Consider the following 26,053-nt stretch of genomic DNA (forward strand, 5'->3'; position numbering starts at 1 on the left):
CGCCATAAAACATCATTACAAGGAGAAGAAGAAGAAGAGAACGCACTTTTCAGGTGAAAATTGGGGAAGAATTATCAGCTCCTTATAACATTCTAAATGGAACTCCACAGGGTAGTGCAATTAGCCCATTATTGTTTAATTTAATGATCAATGATGTTTTTGATAAAGTTAATAAACCAGGAATAGGATTGGCTCTTTATGCAGATGATGGAGCATTATGGAAGAGAGGCCGTAATATTAAAAATGTGGTTAAAGGCATTCAGGAGTCAATTAAAGAAGTGGAAGAATGGTCATTGGATTGGGGTCTAAAGTTTTCAGTCTCAAAAACACAATATATGTTATTCACAAAGAACAAGAGGAATGAACATTTAGATCTGAAGTTGTATGATCAAACATTGGAAAGAGTACCTGTTTTAAAATATCTTGGATTATGGTTTGATGGAAAATTAACATGGAAATGTCATATCAGTAAAATTGAGTCAAAGTGTAAAAAGATCTTAAATTGCATGCGTACGGTTGCTAGTCACAATTGGGGAGCTAGCCGTAGTGCATTGTTGTGCATGTATCAAGCATTGATTCGTTCTTGCTTTGATTATGGATGTATTGTATATGGTTCGGCAACCAAGTCTTTACTGAAAAAATTAGATATAATTCAATCCAAAGCACTAAGAATATGTTGTGGAGCAGTTAAAACATCCCCTGTAGATGCAATTGGAGTAGAAATGGGAGAGATGCCTCTAGATATTAGAAGGGAAAAACTGGCAATTACGTACTGGGTAAATCTTCAACAATCAGCAAATAATCACCTTACTCGCAAAGTATTGGAGGAGTGCTGGGAATACTCATATGATGGAGGACACAGTTTTGGATGGAAGAGCAGAGTATGGGCTAAGGAATGTTGCATGGATAATAAGATCTTCTGTCCCAATATACCACTTACTGATACTCCACCATGGAAAGTCCCTGAACCGCTTGTAGATTTGAGCTTACTAGACAAGTCCAAAGAGGAGTACATTGGAAATGAAGTTAATGCTTTTTTAAAAAACACATTTTATTCAGTACTACAAATATTTACAGATGGTTCTAAGGAACCTATCAGTCAAAAGGTTGGATTAGGTGTATATATTCCACATTTTAAAAAACAGATTAGTTTGAGGTTGACTGATGAGATGTCCGTGTACACTGCAGAGTTAACAGCTATAATAATAGGACTACAGTGGGTCGAACAAGTCAGACCAAATAAAGTAGTAATATGTTCAGATTCTTCTTCAGCTTTAATTAGTATAGTACATGCAAGATCAGACAGAGAAGATTTGTTAATGGAAGTATATTTATCATTATACAGACTGAAAGAGGCTAGAATAGTGGTGTATTTCTGTTGGGTACCAGCACATGTTGGGGTATCTAGTAATGAAGTTGCTGATAAACTAGCAAAAAAAGCAAGAGGGAGGTGGATGTTAAAGTACCTATGGGGAAAAAGGAGGCAAAATCGATTTTAAAGAGAAAGTTAATGAATAAGTGGCAAAATAGATGGGACAGTAGTAGCACAGGGAGATGGTGTTATAGTATCACACAGACAGTAGAGAGGATAAATTGCCAGGGAAGAAATAGGAAAGAAGAAGTATTGCTGTCTAGGTTAAGACTGGGACATACAGGGTTAAACTCAACACTGGCAATTATGGGGTTACATGAAAATGGATTATGTGATGTATGTGGTGTATCTGAAAGTGTATGTCATGTATTATTTATTTGTAGTAAGTATAATAGATTTCGGGATGTATTAGTCAGTTATTTGAAGAATGGAGAGGATAGAATGAGGAATGAGGATATTTTAGGAAAAGGTTTAATGGACAGACAGATATATAGAGCACTAATTGCGTTTATATATGATTCAGGTTTGGGATTTAGAATATAGTATGCTTGAAACGTTGAACCCGCCATGGGGGATGAGTGTGGACGGAGGAGCTGAACACGCAGCGCCGGATGAAGCTCAATGAAACCTCTATTGCAGGTATGTTGAATAATGATGATGTATGTGGGATGATAGAGTAAGGTTCAATAAGGAAATATAGATAGATAGTCAATGGTCCATTTGTGAGAAGGAAAAGGAAACAGTTTTAAACTTCAGACTTATCACCCAAGGTTAAGTTGCCATCCAGCACAGTAGGTGGCGATAATGCTCCTTAGGAGTTAATCGCCATTAAACAAGAAGAAGAAGAAGAAATGCAGAAATTTTAGATTGCGAGATTAACATAACAAGCCTCTTCAAACTTTCTCCCTCTGTTATCATGAAGCGGAAGAAAACGGTTCGCAACCAGGCGAGAAAAGGTGGCGTTAATTAAGTTTTTTCATACAAGTAAATTGTTCTTTATGTGGGGCTCAATACATAGATTCAGATGCTTTTTATAACGCAATAATATTTAAATGTCGCAATTCAGGTGTTAGATTTGATCAAGCAATTTCAGTGTGTTATCCACGCAGTAATGAAAGAATGATTTTCATACAGAATGGGGTGGTGTCAGTACTTTTTCATTAACTATGTTTACATGCAACCAAAAAGTATTTTAGTGTCACATTGTTGACTCATTTGGACTGAAAATCCTTATTTTCATTGAGCTTGATTTGAATGAAATGTTGAGCAGATTGGAAGGAATGACGTAGGCATGAAATAATAATGATCAAGAGGGGAAAAAAGTAAGCAAAAATAAAAAAAGGGGGTGTTTAACAGTTCAAATATTTAGAAAAATAATGAACTTGTGCAGTTAATGAACCCCTAAACTGCCGGCATTTAAACAACATGCAGTTTGAGCCATCTAGCATTGTTTGAAGCATCTTAAATAGCTTCTGTGTGATGCCCCACCACTCTGCAAATTGTATATCTCCCTTATCTAACACACCTAATTCAGATCAACATCAGTATCATTAGGAGAGAGCTGAACATACCGAGCGTGTTAGGCAAAATAGACCTAAATGTAATAATACAAATAATGACAATAAAGTTGTTAGAAATTAAATATATAAACTACTATGGCATTAAGTTTTTAAGCTGTTTTCATTGATTTTCTCTAACCACACCTCCATAGTGAATCACTTGGAGGTTTCTGTCTTCCTTCTTCACAAGTCTCTCCCACTCAGAGGTCACTGAGCTGCAGTGATACAGATGTGCAGCAGTTAGTCCCAATGGACAAAATCAAGTTCCACTCTCCATTTTTTTTTCCTCATTCAAGAATAAATTTCACGTAATTGTACAGGGGTTGGGCAAATTAAAGTGAACACCTGATAAATAGGCAGTATGTCATTATTAAGGTGTTTTAGCATCGTTTGCATTTAATACAGCTTCTAACCTCTTTGAATAGATTCATACAACTTTTGAATAGTCTCCAGTTGAATGTCTATAAAACATCTGCCAGTGGCTTCAGGGAGAAACAAAACACAGTAACTCTGATAGCATCATAATACAAGAAATAAGGACACATCTAACAATAGCAACAAAAATGACAACATACTATAGTGCAATAGACAAATATATGCAGCATTATCTCATAGATTTAACCAGAGTAATAAGGCTGAGTAATGAAAGACTCATTAAAGGAAGGAAACTCTTATTTTCAAAAGCTTCCCCCAGTTGTTTGATACTATTTAAGTCAGGTAACCTAGCCAGGGCAGATGTTCATCTTGGTGCTCCAAATATCCAAGTTTATGATCATGATGACACCATCTTTTTCACATTTTGGCATTAGTGTTTGTGATTAAAGTTTTATCAGTTGCAGCTCTTTCATGGATGTTGGCTTTTTGAAGTTCTCTGTGGTCAGTTTTTGCAGAAACGGTCTTCAGTGTGAAAATTTGATGTCACTTTGCTGCAGTAGTTCTGTGTTATTTGGACACAGTTCTTAGTATTTGACTGTCTCTATCATTTAGCCTACTCTTCTTCTTTGCTGAAGAAGTCTTTTTACAACACCAAATGATTGAACTGTTAATGTTACAGACTGCTAAACGGGCTTCCATGATTTGCCATTTTCAGAAGTTTAAGTCACCCAGTTCACCCATGGCTTGTACTAAACACTTCTGAACACAACTTACACTACACTAATATACATCCTAGAGAATATAAACGGCAAAAAAAAAAAAATATAAATACTGGGTATTCACATTATTTTGTCTCAGTATTTAACTTTCATTTTGGGGTGAATTATCTCTTTAGGAATATACAGTATATCCCACATTTGCTGTATGAGGATATGCTTCAAATTGGTGTGTTGGTGCATACGTAAATAAACGTCAAGTTAAATCAAATTTATTTGATGCACAACATTGTTTCAAATCAGCTTTACAGAAAACCATAACCAACATGCTTATAATCTTTTAATATCTTCATGCCATATAGTCACAGTTAGATATACAACTTCTATATAGAGCTATGCAATAATATAGTTTACAATTTGTGATGTAAACAATCACACAGGTTATATTAGCTATATATTATATATAGCTTTGTTTATTAATTTGTTTTACTTTATAATTGAAAGTCATAACATAATATTTATACAAATTATGTAATAGTGTGTTGTTAGTCCCCTTGTGTGCAAGCTGAAGGCTACTGTGGCAAGCTACAAAAAACTCCTTGGGAGAAACCAGATAACACCGATTTGTCTTAAAATGACAGTTTTATATGGATAATGTTTTAATGTTTTTAAACTTAAACAAGTGAACCTTGAGTAACGTATTAAAATTATTTAAAAAATAATGTCATGATAGCTTTAAAAGTCAGGTTTAACAAATCTTATCTAAATTTTACAATATACAAGTAAATACACATTATTTTAAAGGTCTTCTCCCATCTTACCCTATATTATATTTACATGAACAGAATGTACTAGATTTAGTCTGGATGTATTTTGGTGCTGTCATGATCTTTTTTAAGCGTTTTATTACAAAGTGCAGTTTAGGTGTTAATTATTTTAACACTTTAAAAAAAATCTCATGAAAGTTGCAGCTTAGTCTGGTCTTTTTTCTTAGAAGAAACAGTAATGTAGGGTGGCGGGCTCAGTGAGGGTCAATTGTGTTAGTATGTGTGTGTTAGCTATAACTGTTGTCTCCATATGAGGTTCAAAAGAGGGTGTGTGTACAGCAGCTCTAAAAATACCCAGGAGACGCTGTGCATATATCGTGTTGCAGCTAAACCAGTGACATGTACTTCATGTGAGCAGAAAAAGCTTTGCTTTTCTTTTGCAGTTTAGTTTGCAAAAACTAGAAACCTCCAAGCATGGCTGAAACCAGTGTAGATGGAGCCAAAATGACAGGTATAGTCTGACATGTTTAGACGTGGGCTGTTTTTGCTGGTGCTTTTACTGGTGTGGTGTGAGCAAAATCTATATCCGTCAGATATAGTGTAACGTTTCACATGAGGTTGTTGACCTCAGTGCTGGTTTGAGCATGAAAGTCTAAAGTTAATCTTTTTGTGTGTTTGTGTATTGCATTTTTCATAAAGTGTGAGCTTGTTAAATTATGTCATGCCATTTGTAGTTCATTAATAACACGCCACTGTAGTTTTGGTTGTAACAACTTTTTGTAATAATATTTTCATTTAACAAATGTATGTTTGATAGATTGATATTTGGTTGTGTTTTGGACTGACTAATCACTGTGATACTAATTGTGGTCACACACACATGTAGGGTAAATGTATTAAGCTCACCAAAATCTACATTGAGACATTTTTAGTCCACAAGATATTGGTTTCAGTACAAAAAGTTATGTTAAAATAAAATATTAATCTCACACACACAAATATTGAATTTTATTTTAAATGACAAAAGCATTTTAATTAAGATATACATCATTAAATTCAAAAAGTCTGGCTGTGCTTAATGGGTATATATTTGTACCCTTTTAGCACACCACTGTTCCCATTAAGCTCACATGTTTTATTAAAAATTCTTGTTTATTTTAAGGAAAAATTGTAAAGAATCATTGTAAATATATATATTTTTGAAGGTACAAAGTCAATCACAAAAAAAGCAGCTAAAACACTATAATCAAGCAACAAGGGACTCAAGTCGATCAGTTATATATTCATAATGAAGTGTCTTTAAAGCATATATCAACATCTATACTAGTCCATGTTCAGCTAAGTAACATTCAAAAATCAAATAAAACAAACCAATAAAACATTTAATTGATGGGGATGAACAAAGAAACTAGCCTCATTGTGAAGGCTCTTATTACATGGATGTCAACTTATCTATAGTCTCTCATGACTGGAATACACTACATGATTTCTGCCCTGATTTCCCACAGATTTACAGTCTGGAGAAGTTAATGCTCATTGCCAAAGATCAGAGCCAGTCTGCAGATTTGAGTTGACAGAATCCATAGAAAACTGATTAACTTAACTTTAAGTGACAACCATCAGTTAATATTTAAAGTCTGTTTATGAAGTATTTACATAGACGTTCAATGTGGAAGAGCTTAAAGAGAGCACACTGAGCTTAATGGGAGCAGCAACAATTTGTAATACATTTCATGTAATATTTATTAAAATGACAGGATTTTTAATAAATAGTTTAGGTCATGTATTAAGTTCATACATATTTTAATATGTACAACTATTATTAACAATATCTGTAAAATTATACTTTTTCTTATTGATGATACTCTGAAGTTGTGTGATTTTCATAGTAGTGTACCCTTTAAGATCACCTTAAAATAATATGAAATCTTTCAAAATTACAGCACTGTAAAACCACAGACCAGCAATAAACAGTCAATTTATAATAATATGGATGTAAAAGTACAAGCCAGTAATGTCTGTGAAGTAATATGTTAGCGTAGCACACAATCTTATACAGCTAGTCAGATAACTAGACATGTATGATCACACGTCTGTATGTGCATGTAACATACAGACGACCTTGCCAGTCAAGTGTAATACAATCTGTTATATGATCGTGTTTTTTTAACCCTTTGTTATTTGCCTCTGTGAGTGAACCATTCCCTGTGGCTTTTTACATTCAACATTTGACCTCATTTCAGGACGTTGCAGGTACTTTTATAGAATAAGTGCACAATGCCAGAAGAGCTAGTATTACCGAACTGAAAACTCCATAATGCCAGTAGGGGTGACAAATGTAACAGGATGATATTAAATTGTTAGTTTTGTTATAGTTCACTTAAAAAATGAACAATGTCATGTACTTACCCTCATGTTGTTCCAAACCTATAAAACGAAAGGTGGTCCGATATAGGTTTTTTTGCAATGGCCGATGCAGATATGTTACAGAGATGGATGGATATATCTGCCCAGCTCTGTAACATATCAGCATCGCCTATTTTATTTTTCAAAAATAAAATGATTAAAAACATGAATAAAAAGCAAGTAAACACTGTAACAAACAGTGCACTTAATAAAATTCCCTTTGCATACTGAGAATCATATTTTCTCCAATAAAGACCTAATCTGTTTCTAATTCTACTTCTGTATTCAGTTTTTCGACATTTGGTTTGCATTTAACTTAGAATGATAGCTTCTGACAGAGACAGTAGTTTTGAGTATCTCATATCTGATTTTGTGTATCTTCTCAGACTCTCCAGGTGGAAATACAGCCATTAAGAGTGAAAAAAAGACACAGGACAACTCTTTCTTTAGCTGGCTGTTGGTACTGGCTTTGCTGGGAGCTTGGCTGTCTGTGGGTGTCTTGTGGTTTGACCTAGTTGACTACAACCGTGTGGTTGGTAAGTTAGATTTTTTTTTTAAATAGTCTTGCAGGAATGCAGACTGCTCAAATTTTGTGGTAAATTTTATTTAAATTTTTTGACTAAACAAATTATCTCCTAAATGATTCTTGCAGATATTTGGAGTGTTTGCGTCAACATTTTTTATAGTAATGTAAAAGTGTGTGGGTATGAGAGATCACCTGAAAACACACCTTCTGAAAAAATACTTTTAGAAAAATAATTTATTAATACTGTATTTTTTCTTCACTTTTTTTCTTGTATTATTTATATAATGAATAGTAAATTATATTGTTTAAATAAAGGGTTGCAGAACCGCCCTTGATTGAATACAATAACTGTGTAATGTTCTAGGACTTGGCATGTACTTCATAACTTTAAGTATCCTGTTCTTCCCTTCTTGGCATTGAGTGCACAAGTTCATAGCAAATTGTCACATCTCTCCTGTTTAAGTCCAGGAGGACAACCTCCTTAAATGCCCGCCTTTAGTGGTGCTCAACTTGTCTCTACAAAATCCCCCACCGGTGCTTAAGAGTGTTAGACCGCATGTCCCCCAAAGTGTTTTTTTTCCCCAAGGCTACTGTATTTCTTTTTTTTTCAGTTGTTTTCAATAAGAGTGGCACATTTTTTTTTTAAATGCCAGGAACGTGACAAGTAGGGGTGATGCGATATATATCGTCTGCGATAATATCGTAATTGTTGTTTTAACGGTGTGCAATTTGACAATATCGAGTATTCTGCAAAAACCAAACAAAACACCAACGGAGTGCACGCTTGCATTAGCCTACGTGGTGATGAAGCCGGTTAAACAGTGCACGTGCGCATTTAGAGTGTATTCTTTCAGTGCATGATTCGGTCTATTAAAATGCATTAAGAATGATCGCAAAAGTCAAGATATTGGGGCAGAAAATGTATATATTTACGCTTCATACAGTTAAAATCACACGAAGAGTGCTGTTTTTTTCTTCAAAAATAAACATGATTACAAATGTGATATTGATTTTATACAACAGTTCCATAAACAATAAGTTAATATTAAGAGACTTACGTTTTAGACACCATATTGCCTGTTTTTGCTCCATTTCGCCGACAAAAAATGATTTCTAACAGCTAGTTTTGCATTTCTGAGCAACATGCTTCGTTCCTGAATGAATCAACCGTTTAAATGATTCGGTTCAGTCGCAATGTTTTATATATAAGACCTTATTTTAACTGTAGCATGAACTGCAAAGTTTAACAAACTTTTCCATGTTTTGTCAGAATTAGACACTTCTGTTGATCACAGAGTGTGTAAATATTGATTATCTTGTTGCAGAGCTTGGTTGATAAAAACTTCTAATTAAATGGTAGGACCAGTAATCATAGACACACCAGGTTGGATAGGGAGGGTCATAAACCATAAATGAATCTAGTTATTCTAGCTGTCTTTCATAATATTGATCACAGCATGAGATAAATGTACAGTAAATGTAAATGTTTGCTGATTGATTTGTGAGGGACAAACAGAATAGACAGTTCACACCCATCAGGAATTAAGTTTTTATTGCCCAAACCAGAGATGTATACTGTTAAGTCATGATCCGTGTGAATGGGCCTTAACAACGTCATGGTTCAGATGTACAAGACCAACAAAAGCATAAACGGGTTCTGGGGCAAGAAATTATGTTTGAAAACGCATTTGGTTTACCGTGTTATTGTGTTGGACCCTCTTTACTCTACATCTTCACTTGCTCGTTTCACAAGTATTTTCTTTTATCCTTGCTCAATGAAAGGTGCTCTTGGAGGAGTATATGATGCTGATGGCGATGGAGACTTTGATGTAGAAGATGCCAAAGTTTTGTTGGGTGAGTGAGATCTACTTGTTTACTTGCTTTTTTCCGGCATGACTGACTGAGGTGACAACCCATTCAAAAGTGTCAACTCTTTCTATCTCTCTTTTTTTATCTCCCTTATTTATGTTCAGGCTTAAGATAAGTGGTCTAAAGTTTTTTTTGTCACTAAATTTAAATGTGAGGATGCCATGAACATGTTATACTGCTCCACTGTGTCTCAAATGCAGAAGTGTCTGCATTTGAGGTTTTCTGTCATGTGATGGTGTTAGCAAATACTTAGCATGAAACTATTTTGTTTTGTGTAAGTGAGGCTGGCATCTCATAGCTCATATTTTCCTTTATAAACTTTTGTTTTTGTATAGTTCAGAATTAGATTCAGGTAAGTGTAAAGAGTTTGGTGTATATACAGTGGTTATTAATAACTGCTGTAGTGTTGTCTGCTGATAGCGTTGATTTATCTTTCTATGTGTGTGCACATATGCCATTCTATTGATCAGTATCATTCATACAAATTTCTTTGCTTCAGAAAATGCTACTGTGGCTTCTAAGGGAAAAACCTTAAGAAAAAATATCACAACAGAGGGAGACAGTATCCAAGCAGGCCATTCCAAGCTTACATGTAAAGAATGTTTTGTGGCTATCATGGCCATCTGTGCCTATGCTTTGTGTTTGTCGATTGTGCTTGCTTGCACTGAGAAAGCTGCAAAAAGATGTAGCTTTTCTGTTACACTGGCATGTTGGAAGGCATCCATTGGTGTGTTGTTTGAGGTCTTTGAAGAAGCATTTTATTCTGACTTGGCTTTTGGCACCCTAACTTGACTGAAGTGGATTCATGAGAGTTTATGGTTAAAAATAAACTTTTCAAATTGACATTATTTGAAACTATTATACAAATAAATTAAATTTTAAAATATTGTGTAAATGTATTTTTTGAATAAATATAATTGTTTTTTGATTTATTAAAATGCATTTTTGTAAAAAGCAATTCAAATTATGTATCAATGTATTATTATTATTGTTACATTTAGCTACATTTTTTAAAACAAATTCATGAATTTGTTTTTAAATCTATTTGTCAATTTGAAAAGGTTTTTTTTATTATTTTTGAATTAATATAATGAAAATTTCTGTTATTGATAATTGACACTTTCATTTGAATTTATGTTTAAGTGGCACTGCATGTCCTCCATGTAATGGTTGTCTGATGCATCACTTTGTAGATCCCTGCATGGTGTCTGTGTTGCAAAATTTATACAGAGAAGGTCAGCTGTGTGTAATGCAATGTGCTTCAACAATATTAGCTGTCAAAACAGTAATGAAAATGTTTTAATTTGCACATACAGTACTTATCTTATACTTGTACACATAAAAAATCTTAATCTTTGCAGCCTACATACAACATTAAGTGTTTCCTTATAAGGACACACAAAGTTTTTCTCCAAACTGATTTTTAAATTAGTTTAAAACCTCTATGACAGACCATATCATGAGTTGCATTTTTGAGCCTTAATATATCCTTCTAAAGGCCACAAGCCAGCATAGTTCAACTTCCTAATTTCCCAAATTCTGTTCACAGTATTGTGTATTTTTCTTAACCCTCTGGCCCTCTTCGTTTAGGAGTCACACTTGCCTCCTTCGCGGTCCAAAGTGACCGAAGAGGGCCAGAGGGTTAAAAATGTTCTGATGGAAAATGGAATTAGAACCAGTGACCGTAACAAAAAAGGTCAAAAGTATGGATCAAATTTGTGGAATCCAAGCGTATTAGCGTTTTGTTATTGAGAATCATGAAAATCTGTATCGAAATTCAATACTGAAATAGTATTGGTATTAACTTTTTTTTTTTTTTTTTTTTTTTTTTTAAACCAAGTTATAAAAATTGTAGGGGGGATTTATATAAGTATGTCGGATGCTAATAATACGTAGAAATAGTAGGTTTAAACAAGTAAATGTGTTGTTAAATCGCATGTGGAAGTTGCTGCACTGAATTGACAATATCAACCGATAGTGGATTTTACCAATAACCGATTAATCAACCAATAGTTTTTAAAATAAAAGAATGAAAACAAACAATGCTCCAAGCAAAAACATTTATTGACAAAAAAAAAGAGGAAAAATATTGGACCATGAAAATATACTGTACTTTTTAAATTAAATAAATAATAATATATTAATTATACAGTGATCATTCATTTTAGTGCATTAATTAGTGATAACAAATAACAGCTTTAATATTTACCAACTTTAAAATGTAAACAACTTTTAACATTTTTTTAATGTATTGGTAAATGTTGAATTTAACAACTTAACGAGATTCTATACAGCATTTACTAACCTTAGTTTACGTTCCAAAATGACTCCTATTGTAAAGTGTGATATTTAAAGATGGCCATCTTTAACCATGATTGTTGGGATTTATATGAAATGGCAACAAAGGGCCATAGCATTGAAATTACATACAAACATATATTGTATGTATATTGTATATTCTTACACTTTTTTTGCTTCTATTTTAGAAGTCTTAATAATTAATCTAATCAAAATAAAAAAAATTATGTATCAGTGACGATAAAAAAAACTGAAATCAGATTAGTTTTATGTTTCTGTCGCTGAATGAACATATCAGTTTGCTTTCTCATGTCACTAGCTTTAAATATGCATAAAAGCAACCAGCTGGATATAAACTATTGCAAATAGAAGGTAACAATTGTGACGTTAAACATTATTTTTGTTACATTCTTTCAACCACTTGAGGTTCTGCTAATGTTAACGTCGTTTTAGCTTTGACTGTAAACATACTGTTGTTCTCCACTAGTGCAGCATCTGGTCAACTAATTAGATCAAAATCAAGATATTTCAAATTAGTGGGATGCACTGCATACCTGTTTTATGATTATGGCACACATTAGTTATGACAACCATAAGGAATGTTGCGACATTTAGTTCTGTCCAGAGCTGGGTAACTTTTTTGGTTGAAATCTTGCATTGATGACAGAAGAGTCAAATCACTCCATAAAGTCTTCCCCAGAACATCCCGAAGTATTTGTGTGCCGTCGGAGCTGGGTAGTATCTGATCACATGCAATCTGGATTACATAATCAGATTCCAAAAATTAAGTACTTGTAATTAGATGAATTTACATTTTAAAATCTCAGAATCAGACTACAGTTACTTTTTTAATAATTACATGATTAAATATTATTCAATATCAATAAATTATTCATAATTTATTGATTGTCCCTAATTCTTTTTCGTCTTTTAAATTTTCCCTTCTAAAATAGCCCACCGCTTGTATGCAGTCTGAAAGTCTTCTAGTTTTGCTGACATTCACGCAAAGACCAGTAACTAGTGAGATGGATATAAATATGCAGAAATTTGAGAGGCCACACAGCATTTGACCCCTGGATTTTTACAAAAAATCATTTCAGTTTTAAGAAGCGTTTTCATAGCATTTCAACATTACATCAACTACTGATGAACATGCAGAGGGTTATTTAATCATGCATTACTTTGCCTTTGGAAGGCTTTTGTCTTTCAAACACATTAAAATGCATTACATGTAAATAAGAAATAATGCAGGGATTCCCGAACTGTTTTCGTCACCCTAACCTCTTTCACCTAATATATTTACTTAAAGGGGTCAGCGGATGCAAAATTCACTTTTCAATTAGTTTGAACATAAATGTGTGTTGGAAGTGTGTACACAATCCCCCCGCTGTTCTGAGAGCCCTGTCAGAATGACGTCGTTCTGTACAAACCGCTCCCACGATAGTTGATTGACACTAGCGTCTTACCATAGACCCGCCCTGAGTGAGCTGAGAGCTGTCTGCCTCCAGTGCAGGGGAAGACAAGATGTCTCCGATTAAGCGATTGAGGTGTTTTGTTGTTGGATATAATAATGAATATAGCAGTTGTTGTTTTCTCCCGACATCTGAGCCACTGAAGGCAGAGGATTAACATTACTTTCGCTTTGAAGTGAATGCGCCGGTCCCAATCTACATAAATGCATCTATGTTCGCGCGAATCATTTGTGATCCAGCTTCATCTACAGAAGAAGTGAGTATAAGGGTTTTTATGAATCTTTGCAAATCGCCTTTCCTAATAATGTGTTAGTAAGCCAGTTCCATGGCTGAAGTTTAGTATGCTCCATAGATATATATACCTAGATGCCTCCTTATTGACTGTTTCTATGGGCCGTGATATGTAAGCCATCCGCCATTTTTGGAACGTTCTGTGAATCTTTGAGTGCTATGTGCGTCTATAACAGCAAGTTATACGCTTGTATATCTTTTGAATATTCATTGATTATTTTGGTGAATGTGAGATGGCTGACGTGTCAACGTATCTGGAGCGGTCGAATAAGGGAATCTACACATCTATGGTCTGCTCGTCACTCCACGGAAGAGAGGGGCGGAGTCAGCAGAGCTCACTAGGATTTAAAGAAACATGGACTAGATCAGTGTGCTGAAAACAGAGCTGATTTTGACAGGTTTAAAAAGGTGTTTTTTACACTACCATTGAGAAATTTGAACCAAAGTATGTTAGACTTTTCATTAAGACCCTAAAGAATCATATCAACTTGTGTAAAATGGGCATCCGATGACCCCTTTAAAGTACCCCTGAGATTTTAAAATATTTGAATAATTATCATATTTGCATGTTCACGGTTCCCTGACATTGGTTAAGGGTCACATGACATGCAGGTAAACAATATTTACATTTTTTATTTTGATTGTTACTTTATTATTTGCTTTTCATTAAACTCACAAACCCCCTGCAGTTTTTACGAATGTCAGTTTGAGGAAACCTTGGCATAATGTAATGTTTAATGTTCTTCATGTTGTCAGTAACAACAAATGGAACATTTTCTTTTTTTTGTATTTTTATATAGATATGGTACAAGATTATTATTTAAATCAATGTGATAAATGTGTTAGGTCAAAAGTAATCAAACAGTAGATTGATTATGTTACCTAAAATGTGTAATGTAATGGATTACATTACTAACTTCAATTTTTGTCATGTAATTTGGAATCAGTAATGGATTACAATTTGTAACTAATCTAACCAGCTCTGCGTGCGGTTAAGGTCAGGAATCTGTGGTGCCCAGTTCATGTGTAGAAATGATTCATTGTGCTCCCTGAACCACTCTTAAACAATTTGAGCTTGGCATTGTCGTCCTGTAATATGTGAGTGTTGTCATTGGATGGTCATTTAGTACTCAGCTGACTTAATTTTACTGCCAAATAACACTGCAGAGACTAGACCTGACCAATGCTTCATAATCAATTATTTAGACTCCCTAGAAAAATTAAGTCAAGCATTTTGGTGATCATGGTCATTCAGGGTTTTTTTTTTTTTTTTTGTCTGACTACAGTTCTTACATGACGTTTATAGTACACCAAAAGGTGACCCACCCTCTAGGTTTTAATAATGCATTGGGCAGTTTTTTTTACCAAATTTCAGTGATCTCACTAGTTGATACAGGCCAATATTTTGCCCTTTCTGAAAACCAATAACATCATAACACAGGAATACGTCTTCTGACAATATTAATTTTCTAAAAAAGTTCTAAAGGTTTCCTTTTTGTGTGTGTGTTTAATTGCTGCTGTGGACCACATTGTCTGGTGATGGTTAGTGTTTGTGTGTGGATTTGTGGGGTCTATTTATCATTCTTATCGTGTTCTTCCCTCCAGAAAATGCTATTTGGATACTAAGGTGGAAAAACATACTTAAGGAAAATTCTTAAGGAAATTTTTTTTTTTTCTCATCGTAGAATTCTTTTTTTAATATTTTCATTTGCGTTCTGAAGATAAATGGAATGTTATAAAGGTTGAATAAATGGTGACAATTTTCATTTTTGTGAACTCACCCTTTAAAAGGTTTTTTTTTTTTTTTTTTTTTTATTGAAAGAACTAATAATGGCATCTGATATGATTACTTGCTATATCTTACCGAATGCATTCTTTTTTTTTACGTTATGTTTTAGTATTCAGCTAAAGGTGATTGTGTTGAATGTTGGATTTTAGTAGAGCATGTGTTCTGTAACTTGGCAGTTGCAACAATTACACATCTTTCCAGGTCATTCATTCTTCTAAGTTCTGTTTGCCCCTCTTTCAATGCAGATGAGAGACCTAAAGAAGTTGGGCTTAAAAAAGACAGAGGTACTTAGCATGAGTTATGATACGAGTTAGTAGCATAATAAATTAGTTTCAGTAATGTTCAAAAAATAATTCTGTCATATACTCGCCCTCGTGTTGTTCCAAAACCTGCATGACATATTTTCTGCAGAACACATGATGCGTATGTTTCTGTGCATATATACATACAAATTATGTGTGTGTGTTTATAAGGGACATACACTATATTGCCAAAAGTATTGGGTCATCCCCTTCTAATGAACAGGTTTGACTACTTTAGTAATTTCCATGAATACAATGTTTAATGTTTAAGCATATAATGATATTCTAGGAAATTGCGTGCTACTAATTTTATAGCAACAGTTTGGACAGGACCCTTTTCTATTCTAACCAAGTCCTAATCCCATCTGAACTCCTCTAGTGTGACTTTAAATGCAGACCTTGAGCCAAAAACTCGTCACCAAATACCAATGACTTGTACATGCACTATATGGGCAAAAGTATTGTGACATCCCCTTCTTTAGAACAGAAAAAGGCGCTTCCAAAACTGTGGCAACCAAGATGAAAACATAGTTCATGTATTTAATAATTGTATTTCAATCTCTGTTGATACATTTTTGAAAGTGTCTAAAATGACTGTACCCATATGTACAAGTCATTGGCGTTTGGTGATGAGTTTTTGGCTCAAGGTAGGGGTGGGCGATATGGGAAAAATATCATATCACGATGTTTTTTAGAAATATCACGATTCACGATTTTATCACGATTCTTTGTCATGTTAGTTTTACTATTTTGGTTTTATAAGTTGTCTAAGCAATACAGCCAAACTAGAAAGACAAAGATGCATGGCAGATATTTAGGCCAAAGTGGGCGAAGATAAAACAAATCTTTGTCATTATTTTATCTTTCTTATTAAAAAATAAGAACAAAGATACACATTACAAATACACATAATATACAAATAAAACAAACAGTGCTTTATTTTCAGGTACAATAGGTGTATTTAGCAGGAGCATTCAATGAAATTGAATGAACTAATATAAAAATAAAACACTACATAGACTGATTCCTAAAGCAACTGTATTAAAGTGTTTCAGTCAAGAATAGTGATTGATTTTTCTCTTTGCGTTTTGTTGTTTTGTTAACGTTAAATGAATAGTTCCCCCAAAAATAAATATTCTGTCATCTGTCTGTCAATTCTGTCATAATGCTTTATTTTTTATACCATCATTTACTCAAAAGTTGTTTTAAACCTGAATGAGTTTCTTTCTTCTGCTGAACATAAATGCTATTTTGAAGAAGGTGGAAAACCAAACAGTTGCTGGTCCTCAGTGACTTCCATAGGATTTTTTCCTGATATCAAACATGTGGACCAGCAACTGTTTGGTTACCCTCATTCTTCAAAATATCTTCTTTTGTGTTCAGCACAAGAAATTAATAGAGGTTTGGGACAACATGTGAGTGAGTGAATAATGACAGGAATTAAATATTAGGGTGAACTATCCCTTTAATGACAGTCGACAGCATGTTTAGTGTCCTGTCTCTTTAAGACCTGCACGCATCTAATATACAGGAACGCATCCGTTTCTCTCTTAACTATTTACTTTCATTTTAGAGATAACCAACCGAGTCTGTATGTAAACCTTGTGTGTTTTGACAGTATTTGCGCAAAAGATAAGTTAGTTAAGTAATCAGGCGCTGTTAGACAGGCTTTTTAGTGCGCGTGCTTCAGGTGTATGCACTCAGAAAAAGCGCAAGTCAGACCAGCGCGCGAATGAAACATTTAACCAGCAAGGCTTGTGTGCAAATAATGTACTTTTGCGATCGCAAATAAGTGCAGTGTCCTGTCAGAGTAACTCTGCTGCTGTATGTAGTGTTGTACAGTATATAGAGACGGAGACCAGAACTGTATTTGACATAATGTGTGCTGTAGCACGATACTACGATATTTCTTCAAAAGCAGATCGTGGAGACATTTTTATCGTCCACGATCAAAAATCGTCATATCGCACACCCCTAGCTCAAGGTCTGCATTTAAAGTCACACCAGAGGAGTTCAGCTGGGATTAGGACTTGGCTTTATGCAGACCAGTCAAGTTGTTCCACACCGACTCAATCAATAATTTCTTTTTGAACCTTGCCTTATACACAGAGGCATTGTCAAGTTATAATAGAAAAGGGTCCTGTCCAAACTGTTGCTCTAAAATTAGAAGCACGCAATTCCCTAGAATATCACTATATGCTTAAACATTAAACATTGTACTCATGGAAATTACTAAAGTAGTCAAACCTGTTCAATAGAAGGGGGTGACCCAATGCTTTTTGCAATATAGTGTAAGTTGCAAAAAAATTTATTTTGAGTCTTTGTATTTCAAGCTATCACTTAATCAGTAAAACACTAAAGCTGTAAAATTGACAAAAACTGAACATCATCAAAAAGAAATCCTAATTATAAATGAAAGAACTGAATGTGGATTTTCCTTTCTCGTGAATTATAAACAGTAAAACATTCACATACAAGACAGTTATTCACACACTTAAGAGAGCTCAATCACATAATATGTGTGTTTGCATGGGACATGGGAATGAAGAGCCTTCTGAGATGTGAATCTTTGTCCCACTCATTCTCAGAACATCCCACCAGGGATATTGGGCGAAAGCTGAAAGCAGCTCTGAAGGAGCAGCTACAAATTATTCATGAGAAGATTGAAACCAAAAAGATTGCCAAACTAGCCCTTGCTGAGGTCCGTAGTGTTTTGGCTGAAGAGGAAGAGGAGAGACAAGCTGCTCTTGCTGCCAAAAAAGTCAAAGAAGAGGCAGAAGCTAAGCTTCAAGAGGAACGAATACAAAGAGAACAAGAGGAGAAACTAGCCAAGGAGAAAGCAGAGAGAAAAAGAGTGGAACAAGAAAAACTAGCCGCAGAAAAAGAAAAGATGGAGAACGAGAAAGCAGAAATTGAAAGACTGGCTAAAGAAAAAGCAGAAAAAGAAAGACTCACTAAAGAAAAACTGGAGAAAGAAAGACTGGCCAAAGAAAAGTCAGAAAAAGAAAAATTGGAGAAAGAGAAAGCAGAAAAAGAAAGACTGGAGAAAGAGAAAGCAGAGAAAGAAAGACTGGCTAAAGAAAAAGCAGAGAAAGAAAGACTGGGGAAAGAGAAAGCAGGAAAAGAAAGACTCTCTAAAGAAAAAGCAGAAAAAGAAAGACTGTCTAAAGAAAAAACTGAAAAAGAGAGACTTCCTAAAGAAAAGGCGGAAAAAGAAAGACTGGCTAAAGAAAAAGCAGAGAAAGAAAGACTGGCTAAAGAAAAAGCAGAGAAAGAAAGACTGGAGAAAGAGAAAGCAGAGAAAGAAAGACTGGCCAAAGAAAAAGCAGAGAAAGAAAGACTGGCTAAAGAAAAAGCAGAGAAAGAAAGACTGGCTAAAGAAAAAGCAGAGAAAGAGAAAGCAGAGAAAGAAAGACTGGCTAAAGAAAAAGCAGAGAAAGAAAGACTGGAGAAAGAGAGAGCAGAAAAGCAAAGACTTGAGAAAGAAAAAGCAGAGAAAGAAAGACTGGCTAAAGAAAAAGCAGAGAAAGAAAGACTGGCTAAAGAAAAAGCAGAGAAAGAAAGACTGGCTAAAGAAAAAGCAGAGAAAGAAAGACTGGCTAAAGAGAAAGCAGAGAAAGAAAGACTGGCTAAAGAAAAAGTAGAGAAAGAGAAAGCAGAGAAAGAAAGACTGGCTAAAGAAAAAGCAGAGAAAGAGAAAGCAGAGAAAGAAAGACTGGCTAAAGAAAAAGCAGAGAAAGAAAGACTGGAGAAAGAGAGAGCAGAAAAGCAAAGACTTGAGAAAGAAAAAGCAGAGAAAGAAAGACTGGCTAAAGAAAAAGCAGAGAAAGAAAGACTGGCCAAAGAAAAAGCAGAGAAAGAAAGACTGGCTAAAGAAAAAGCAGAGAAAGAAAGACTGGCCAAAGAAAAAGCAGAGAAAGAAAGACTGGCTAAAGAAAAAGCAGAGAAAGAAAGACTGGCTAAAGAAAAAGTAGAGAAAGAGAAAGCAGAGAAAGAAAGACTGGCTAAAGAAAAAGCGGAAAAAGCAAGACTGGAGAAAGAGAAAGCAGAAAAGCAAAGACTTGAGAAAGAGAAAGCAGAGAAAGAAAGACTGGCCAATGAAAAGGCAGAAAAAGAGAGACTCGCTAAAGAAAAAGAAAGACTGGAAAAAGAGAAATCAGAAAAAGAAAGACTGGCCAAAGAAAAGGCAGAGAAAGAGAGACTCGCTAAAGAAAAAATAGAAAAAGAAAGGCTTGAGAAAGAAAAGGCAAAAGAGGAAAGACTGGCTAAAGAAAAGGCAGAAAAACAAAGACTGGAGAAAGAGAAATCCGAGACAGAAGGGCTTAAAGCAAAAGAGAGTGCACCAAAGAGGCAAACAGAGAAAGATGTAAAGGAGGAAAAAGAAAATGTCAACAATTACAAACTAGAAAAAGAGGCTAAATTAAATAAAAAAGCTCATGGACAAAAAGTTGATAAATCAGGAAATGAAAAAGAATTTGCAGATGAAAAAAATACCAGAAACGAGAAAATATCTACTCGTGGTTTACTTAAATCTTCGAAAAAAAATACCAAGAAATAATAGTAAACTGCCATAACTGTGAGATATGATTGGAAATAAAAACTCCTAAAGGCGTTTACTAGGAACAGTGCTAGTAAACAACTAAAAGTAGCGTTAACTAACTTTGTTTTAGTGACAGTGACAGCTGTTCAAAATGCTAGCAAGCTACTTTTTTAACTAGTGGTGTAGTAAAACAAAACTCTACATTGCTGTTGGTCCCATGCAGCTGAGTGAAGGAGGTAATAACCCAACGGTCAACTCGATGTGTTGGGAGGTTTGACTCAGTCAGACTCAATGTTTCATGTAAATAAACACGGTTTCTTAGATCCAACAAGCCAGTGGTTTTCAACCCTGTTCCTGGAGCCCTCTCCAACCATTCACATTTTACATTTCTCCTTAATCAAACCCCCCTGATTCACGTCATCACCTCATTAGTAGACACCAAGATCTGAAATGGGACACATTCAAAATGTGCAGTCTTGGGGGACTCAAGGAAACCAAGTCGAACACCTCAGCAATAAGTGATTTAGCCTGCACAGGAGTCCAGACTAAATAAAAAAAATAGTGAGTTATATAAATTAGTGTGTTTTAATCATTTTACTCTGTGAATATTTATTAATATGCATTATACTCTGTTTTAATGCCAGATAAAAACTCTGCACTAGTTGCGGAATTAAATATCAATTGAAAGTTTTATATTTATAAAGTTTATACTCTTAGCGTCAATGTAGTTAGCAGCTTTTTGTTTGTAGCTTGCACTGTTGCTAACTACTTTTTTTAAGGATATCTTGACTGTACACTATTCAGGGCTACTTTACACATGGCATTAATCTGTTTTTGAGGATCAAATCACAATTCAAATCCAGGTGAAGTTAATGCACCCAAGATCTCTCAAACCACAAAAGTTTGGTAGTGGTCTGGTTTAGGGTAGACTTTTGACCCCTTTTAATGAACGTGTAAATGCATATTCATTTTCCTTGTATGTTTTCCTAACCAGTATAAAAAGCAGTGAGTCCCAGATGCCCACTCATTCTCATAAAGTACAATGATCTTGCAGACATCTTCAGTAAAGGAAAAAAACAACCCAATCATGATCTTCAAAAAATAAATTAAAATACTATACAGTTCAATTCAGCTGAAATGAACGGTAATGGCAGTAAAACACCAAGAACATTTTTTTTCATTTCTTTTTACACACATGATTACAGGGGAATTTTCAAGTGGTTCTTTACACAATTCGATAAGGATTCTTTGATGGCCAATGCCAGTATCTTAGAGAACAAGGTGGCTGGTGGCGAACTATACTATAATAACGTAAATAACTTTAATATAATTACTAGATAAGAGCTGTTAAGACGGTAAACTCATTAAGACCTGCTTCCAAAACTTATCAGCCAAACAAGCTAAAAAAACTAACAAAAACAAAAATGCCAAGAGAGTTACATATTGGCCTCTAATTTGACCACTACTTACGACCACAAAAACGCTTGGTTTTGATATGTAAACAAATCAATTGTCATGTTTGCATCACATAATCAGCTCAATATGCATGGTTTTGCTGATGTAGTAAACTTGCTCAGTAGCTCACCATTGCTCTTGCAGTGTGGAGCATGAGTCCCATGAAACGTGAGTCAAGACATCCAATAGAAAAGCTCAAAGACTTGCAAAGACTAGATGCAAGCTAAAAAGCCATGGTTGCTTCAACATTTACATTTAGTCATTTAGCAGACGCTTTTATCCAAATCGACTTACAAATGAGGACAATGGAAGCAATCAAAATCAACAAAAGAGCAATGATATGCAAGTGCCATAAGTCTCACTTAGCTTAACGCAGTACACAGCAAGTTTTTTTTTATGTATATAATAAAAAAAAACAGAATGGAAAAAGAATAGAGCAAGCTAGTGTTAGAGGCCTTTTTTGCTTTTGTTAATTGTATAATAAATAAAAAGAAAACGGAAAGATACAACAAGATTAGAAAAGCAAGGGTTAGGTTTTTTATTTTATTTTATTTTTTTATAAAAGAAAACAAGCAGTAAATGAATAGAGTGCAAGTCTAAAAAGGACAAGTGTTTTATCTCACATATACTTTTGTTAACACTGTCTGTTAGGTTTAAGGTAGAGTGTAATGTACCCCCCTGTAGTGTAGTGGTACGTTATTATATGTAACAGAGCATTACGCTGTCTGAACTGTCGCAATACGTACAACCAAGGTGTTAAAAAGAAAAAAAAAGTTGCCACGTTCATCTGGTTCAGAGATAATCAAACACTATCAAATACTGTCTGATTCTTAATAACATCCTATATTGTAGAAACATTTGAAAGAAGGGAAACCAGATTCTTGTTGTTTTTTTTAGCTGTTAAAATGTCAACACATTTTGAATTATCCATCTTTTTATGTGTTTCAGTTAATACAACCTCTCTTGTAGTACTTTACAATTTCGTGGTCTTTATTTATGTTTATCTTATCACACTGGTGACTGGAATGAAGGCATAAATGCAGTCAAGATAAATAATGTCCAGATACAAAATGAATATAAAACACATTAATGCCAGGTGTAAACTTGACTTGGGAGCCTCTGACATGATCGCATTTAAAAAAAAAAAAAGGGTTTTGTTAAGGTGCTGCTAACTCGAATACATTTAGTGACTTGAAATACAGTAATAATTTGAGGTTTTGAAATTGCAGTTGAATCTGAAATATAATTTTTCATAGTTTGTTTTTCATTTGCGACATGGCGTATGTCACGACACATGTGTAAAGATGTGTCTGATTTTGTTCATATAGTGAACTCTGACAGTGATTGTAGCTGTATACATGTGTGTGTGTGTGTATATATATATATATATATATATATATATATATATATATATATATATATATATATATATATATATATATATATATATATAATTTTAATTTAATTTTTTCTCAAATGAGCATATGACTGAGTGGTTTTAAACATTGTGTTCATGAATGTGTAAAACACTTTAGTTTCATTTGTGTTAAGTTGAGCACCACTGTGAGATGTTTGTTTGTTTGTTTTTATCATCTCTATTCACACTGACAACTGTTCTCACTTCTTGAAGAAAGTCTCTTGCTAGCACTTAATTACTATGACATTCAGTTTAGATACACTGAACAAATTGATCCAATTTAATTTGATTACTTGCAAAATGGCAGTGCAGACAGTTGGTCCTAAATGGTCATATTTGAAAAACAAATTATACTTGAATGCCGTGTGAACAAAGTCTGAAATGCTAAAAATATCAGATTATGACTGAGCAAGCATCAGTTCTGCTTTTTCTGAGCCAGTGAAAGAGCTAATGAGGGAAGATACACTACTTAAGTTCAGAAGTGAGGCTATGCAGCTAAAATGAGGATCAAGTTTTTAACATTTGCTTATATACTTCTTCAGCAGTTGTCTTTTGTTTTTTACTGATAGTTTTTATTAATGTGTTCACATTTGGGTTTATTTTGTTCAGTATAGTAAGACCTTGAACTTATCAGTTCTTTGATGGATAACCATTTATTTTTGTGTGAAACATTTTAAGGTTTAATTGTTAATCATGTAACAATAATGATATCGTAGAATGTTGTTAGTGTGTTGAAGTTGAAGTGTGTTATTTCTTTACCACTTGTGCTACCAAACAGACAAAAAGAATGTTTCTAGATAGATTTCTGAACATAAATAAACCTGCTAAGCAATTTTCCCATCTGGCATTACTCAATCTAGTCAGGTTACGTGTCTGTTTCAACAAACAGCTATGCTTTGATAATGTTGCAGAATGAATGGATTCAGGGAAAAAGACAAAAGACGTGTGTATTTAAAAGACAAAGTACTGAGTGAAGTCATTTTTGTTTGCTAATATATTCATTGACATGGTTTATCGAGTATGTTCATTGAAACTGAAGTGTGTGGTTAAATGTTCTAAAAAAATGTATCCGGGTAACTGCCTCAAATATATACCCTTTTTCTCCCTTATTTAAATTATACTTTGTCTGATTAATACATGGTTAGGTTTACTCATTTGTGTGCTTTGATAAGATGAGTTTATTTGTATTCTTAACAACCCAAGATGAATAGACTTTTTATATGAAGTAATGCTGTATGATAGCAATACTTGAACATTTTTTATGGTACATTTAGTAGAATTCCATTGCAGAAATAACTTTTGTCCTTGATAGAAGTTTTTTTTTTTTTTTCTCTTGCTGGGAATGTGTCTGATTTTACTCGACATTCATACAGGTCTGACTGAGAAGCCTGTTATGGTGGCATCACTCAAGAACCCCTTAGGAGAAAAAGGTAAGTAAATGATAGAAGCAATTCTTCATGCCATGACAGACTAGGGTTCCATGGTGCTGCCCAAGCCTCAAAATACCGGCAATGCCAGTATTTTCCAAACAATAGAACACCAGTTGAGGATCAGAACTCGTTCACACAGGACACAAGCAAACAATTAAAAATAGCACATTGTTTTACTGTTAGTAATCTAGAATTTCTAATTTATCTGAAATTCAAGAAACCATGCATGTTTCCTCAGAATTAATGTCAGATCTGCTAAACCAGTGGTTCTCAAACTTTTTACACCAAGTACCACCATTATGACCAACATTAAAATACAGTATAGCACTATGCACAGTTAAAAATAAAATAAAATCAGTTTTATTCCTAATAAGAATATTTATTATTGTCAGCCAATTAAAACATTTTAAATACACAGTTTGAACATTAACACTGCACCGTGCTTACTTCCAGGTAAATAAAAAACTTAATTATTAAATTAAAATATATTGTACCTAAAAGTTAAATAAAAACTGTACTTCATTGTTAAAAAACTGTACTTAAAGATTAAATGAAAATGTATCGTACTTACCTTTTAAGTACGGTAACTTTAGTTTTTATTTAACTTAAGTAGCTACAATTCATTTTCATTTTATCTTTAAATACAGTAGTTTTTATTTAACTTAATTTTATAATTTTATTTAATAATTAAAACACAGGCTGTATGTGTAGCTGCAAGTAACTACAGTCATGCCATGTGTCCACCAAAGCCAGCTGAAAATGCCCAGGTGTGAGTGCTTAAAAGGGGCAGCGTATTTTTGTTTTTGTTCTTCAGTTGAGATGCTGTAGTTGCTATGATATGGAATATCCGCTGAAGTAATATGGCAGATGCATCGCGAATGAAATGTTTCTCCAAGCATTATTTTTCATAACAATATTATGGTACTCTAATATCACGATGTTGAGCCGACATCGTGATCCCCCCCCCCCCCCCCCCCCCCCCCCCCCCCCACCAGCTCTTCTGCAATCCGCTGCATCCATGTTTGGAAAGGAAATTAAGTGTACTACAGAACCCCTAAAGGGAAATAGGCTACGAATTGGGAGGATAAAAAATATATATATTTCAATACTTTCTCTTGCAATTAAATCGTTGGGTAATTATATATAAATTGCGGGCATTAGGGAGCTGCTACTAATGCGCTACTAATTCGAATGCACACTCTCATTTCACTTTCACTTTCGAGATTCGCGATCACACGGACTCTATACTACGGATCCGCAGTACTTACCACACATTTTACAAGATTAGATATTTGTCAGTGGTGTTCAGTATCTGCAAATCATTCGCCATTGTCCCATCAGTCATCTCTCCTTACTCTGAGTAAGTGTTGTAAGTAACTTTCATGTGCTGTAATGTAAGGGGAAACCGCTAGCTAGCAGCTAATGTCCCTTTAGTGGCTCCGCAGAACACGTTATTTATTTTCCGTGTC

General features: G+C 34.4%; 1 protein-coding gene across 3 annotated transcripts in view; it reads left to right on the forward strand.

Moving 5' to 3' along the window:
* The first annotated feature begins 2,196 nt into the window (after positions 1-2,196).
* Positions 2,197-26,053, forward strand: part of LOC306875534 (aspartyl/asparaginyl beta-hydroxylase-like) — a 32,801-nt gene continuing 8,944 nt past the window's right edge. The window contains exons 1-7 of one of the 3 annotated variants that reach the window (XM_079426178.1): positions 2,200-2,328; positions 5,233-5,300; positions 7,582-7,731; positions 9,504-9,575; positions 10,090-10,182; positions 15,686-15,724; positions 18,331-21,678. In XM_079426178.1, coding sequence (XP_079282304.1) covers positions 5,264-5,300; positions 7,582-7,731; positions 9,504-9,575; positions 10,090-10,182; positions 15,686-15,724; positions 18,331-20,300 — 2,361 coding nt within the window. In that variant the 5' untranslated portion in view covers positions 2,200-2,328; positions 5,233-5,263 and the 3' untranslated portion in view covers positions 20,301-21,678. Of the gene's footprint in view, positions 2,329-5,232; positions 5,301-7,581; positions 7,732-9,503; positions 9,576-10,089; positions 10,183-15,685; positions 15,725-18,330; positions 21,679-24,527; positions 24,585-26,053 lie in introns of those variants that run through there. The other 2 variants (XM_079426179.1, XM_079426180.1) reach the window with 2 other exon arrangements.

Source organism: Barbus barbus (assembly GCF_936440315.1).
Source record: "Barbus barbus genome assembly, chromosome: 1".
NCBI lineage: Eukaryota > Metazoa > Chordata > Actinopteri > Cypriniformes > Cyprinidae > Barbus > Barbus barbus.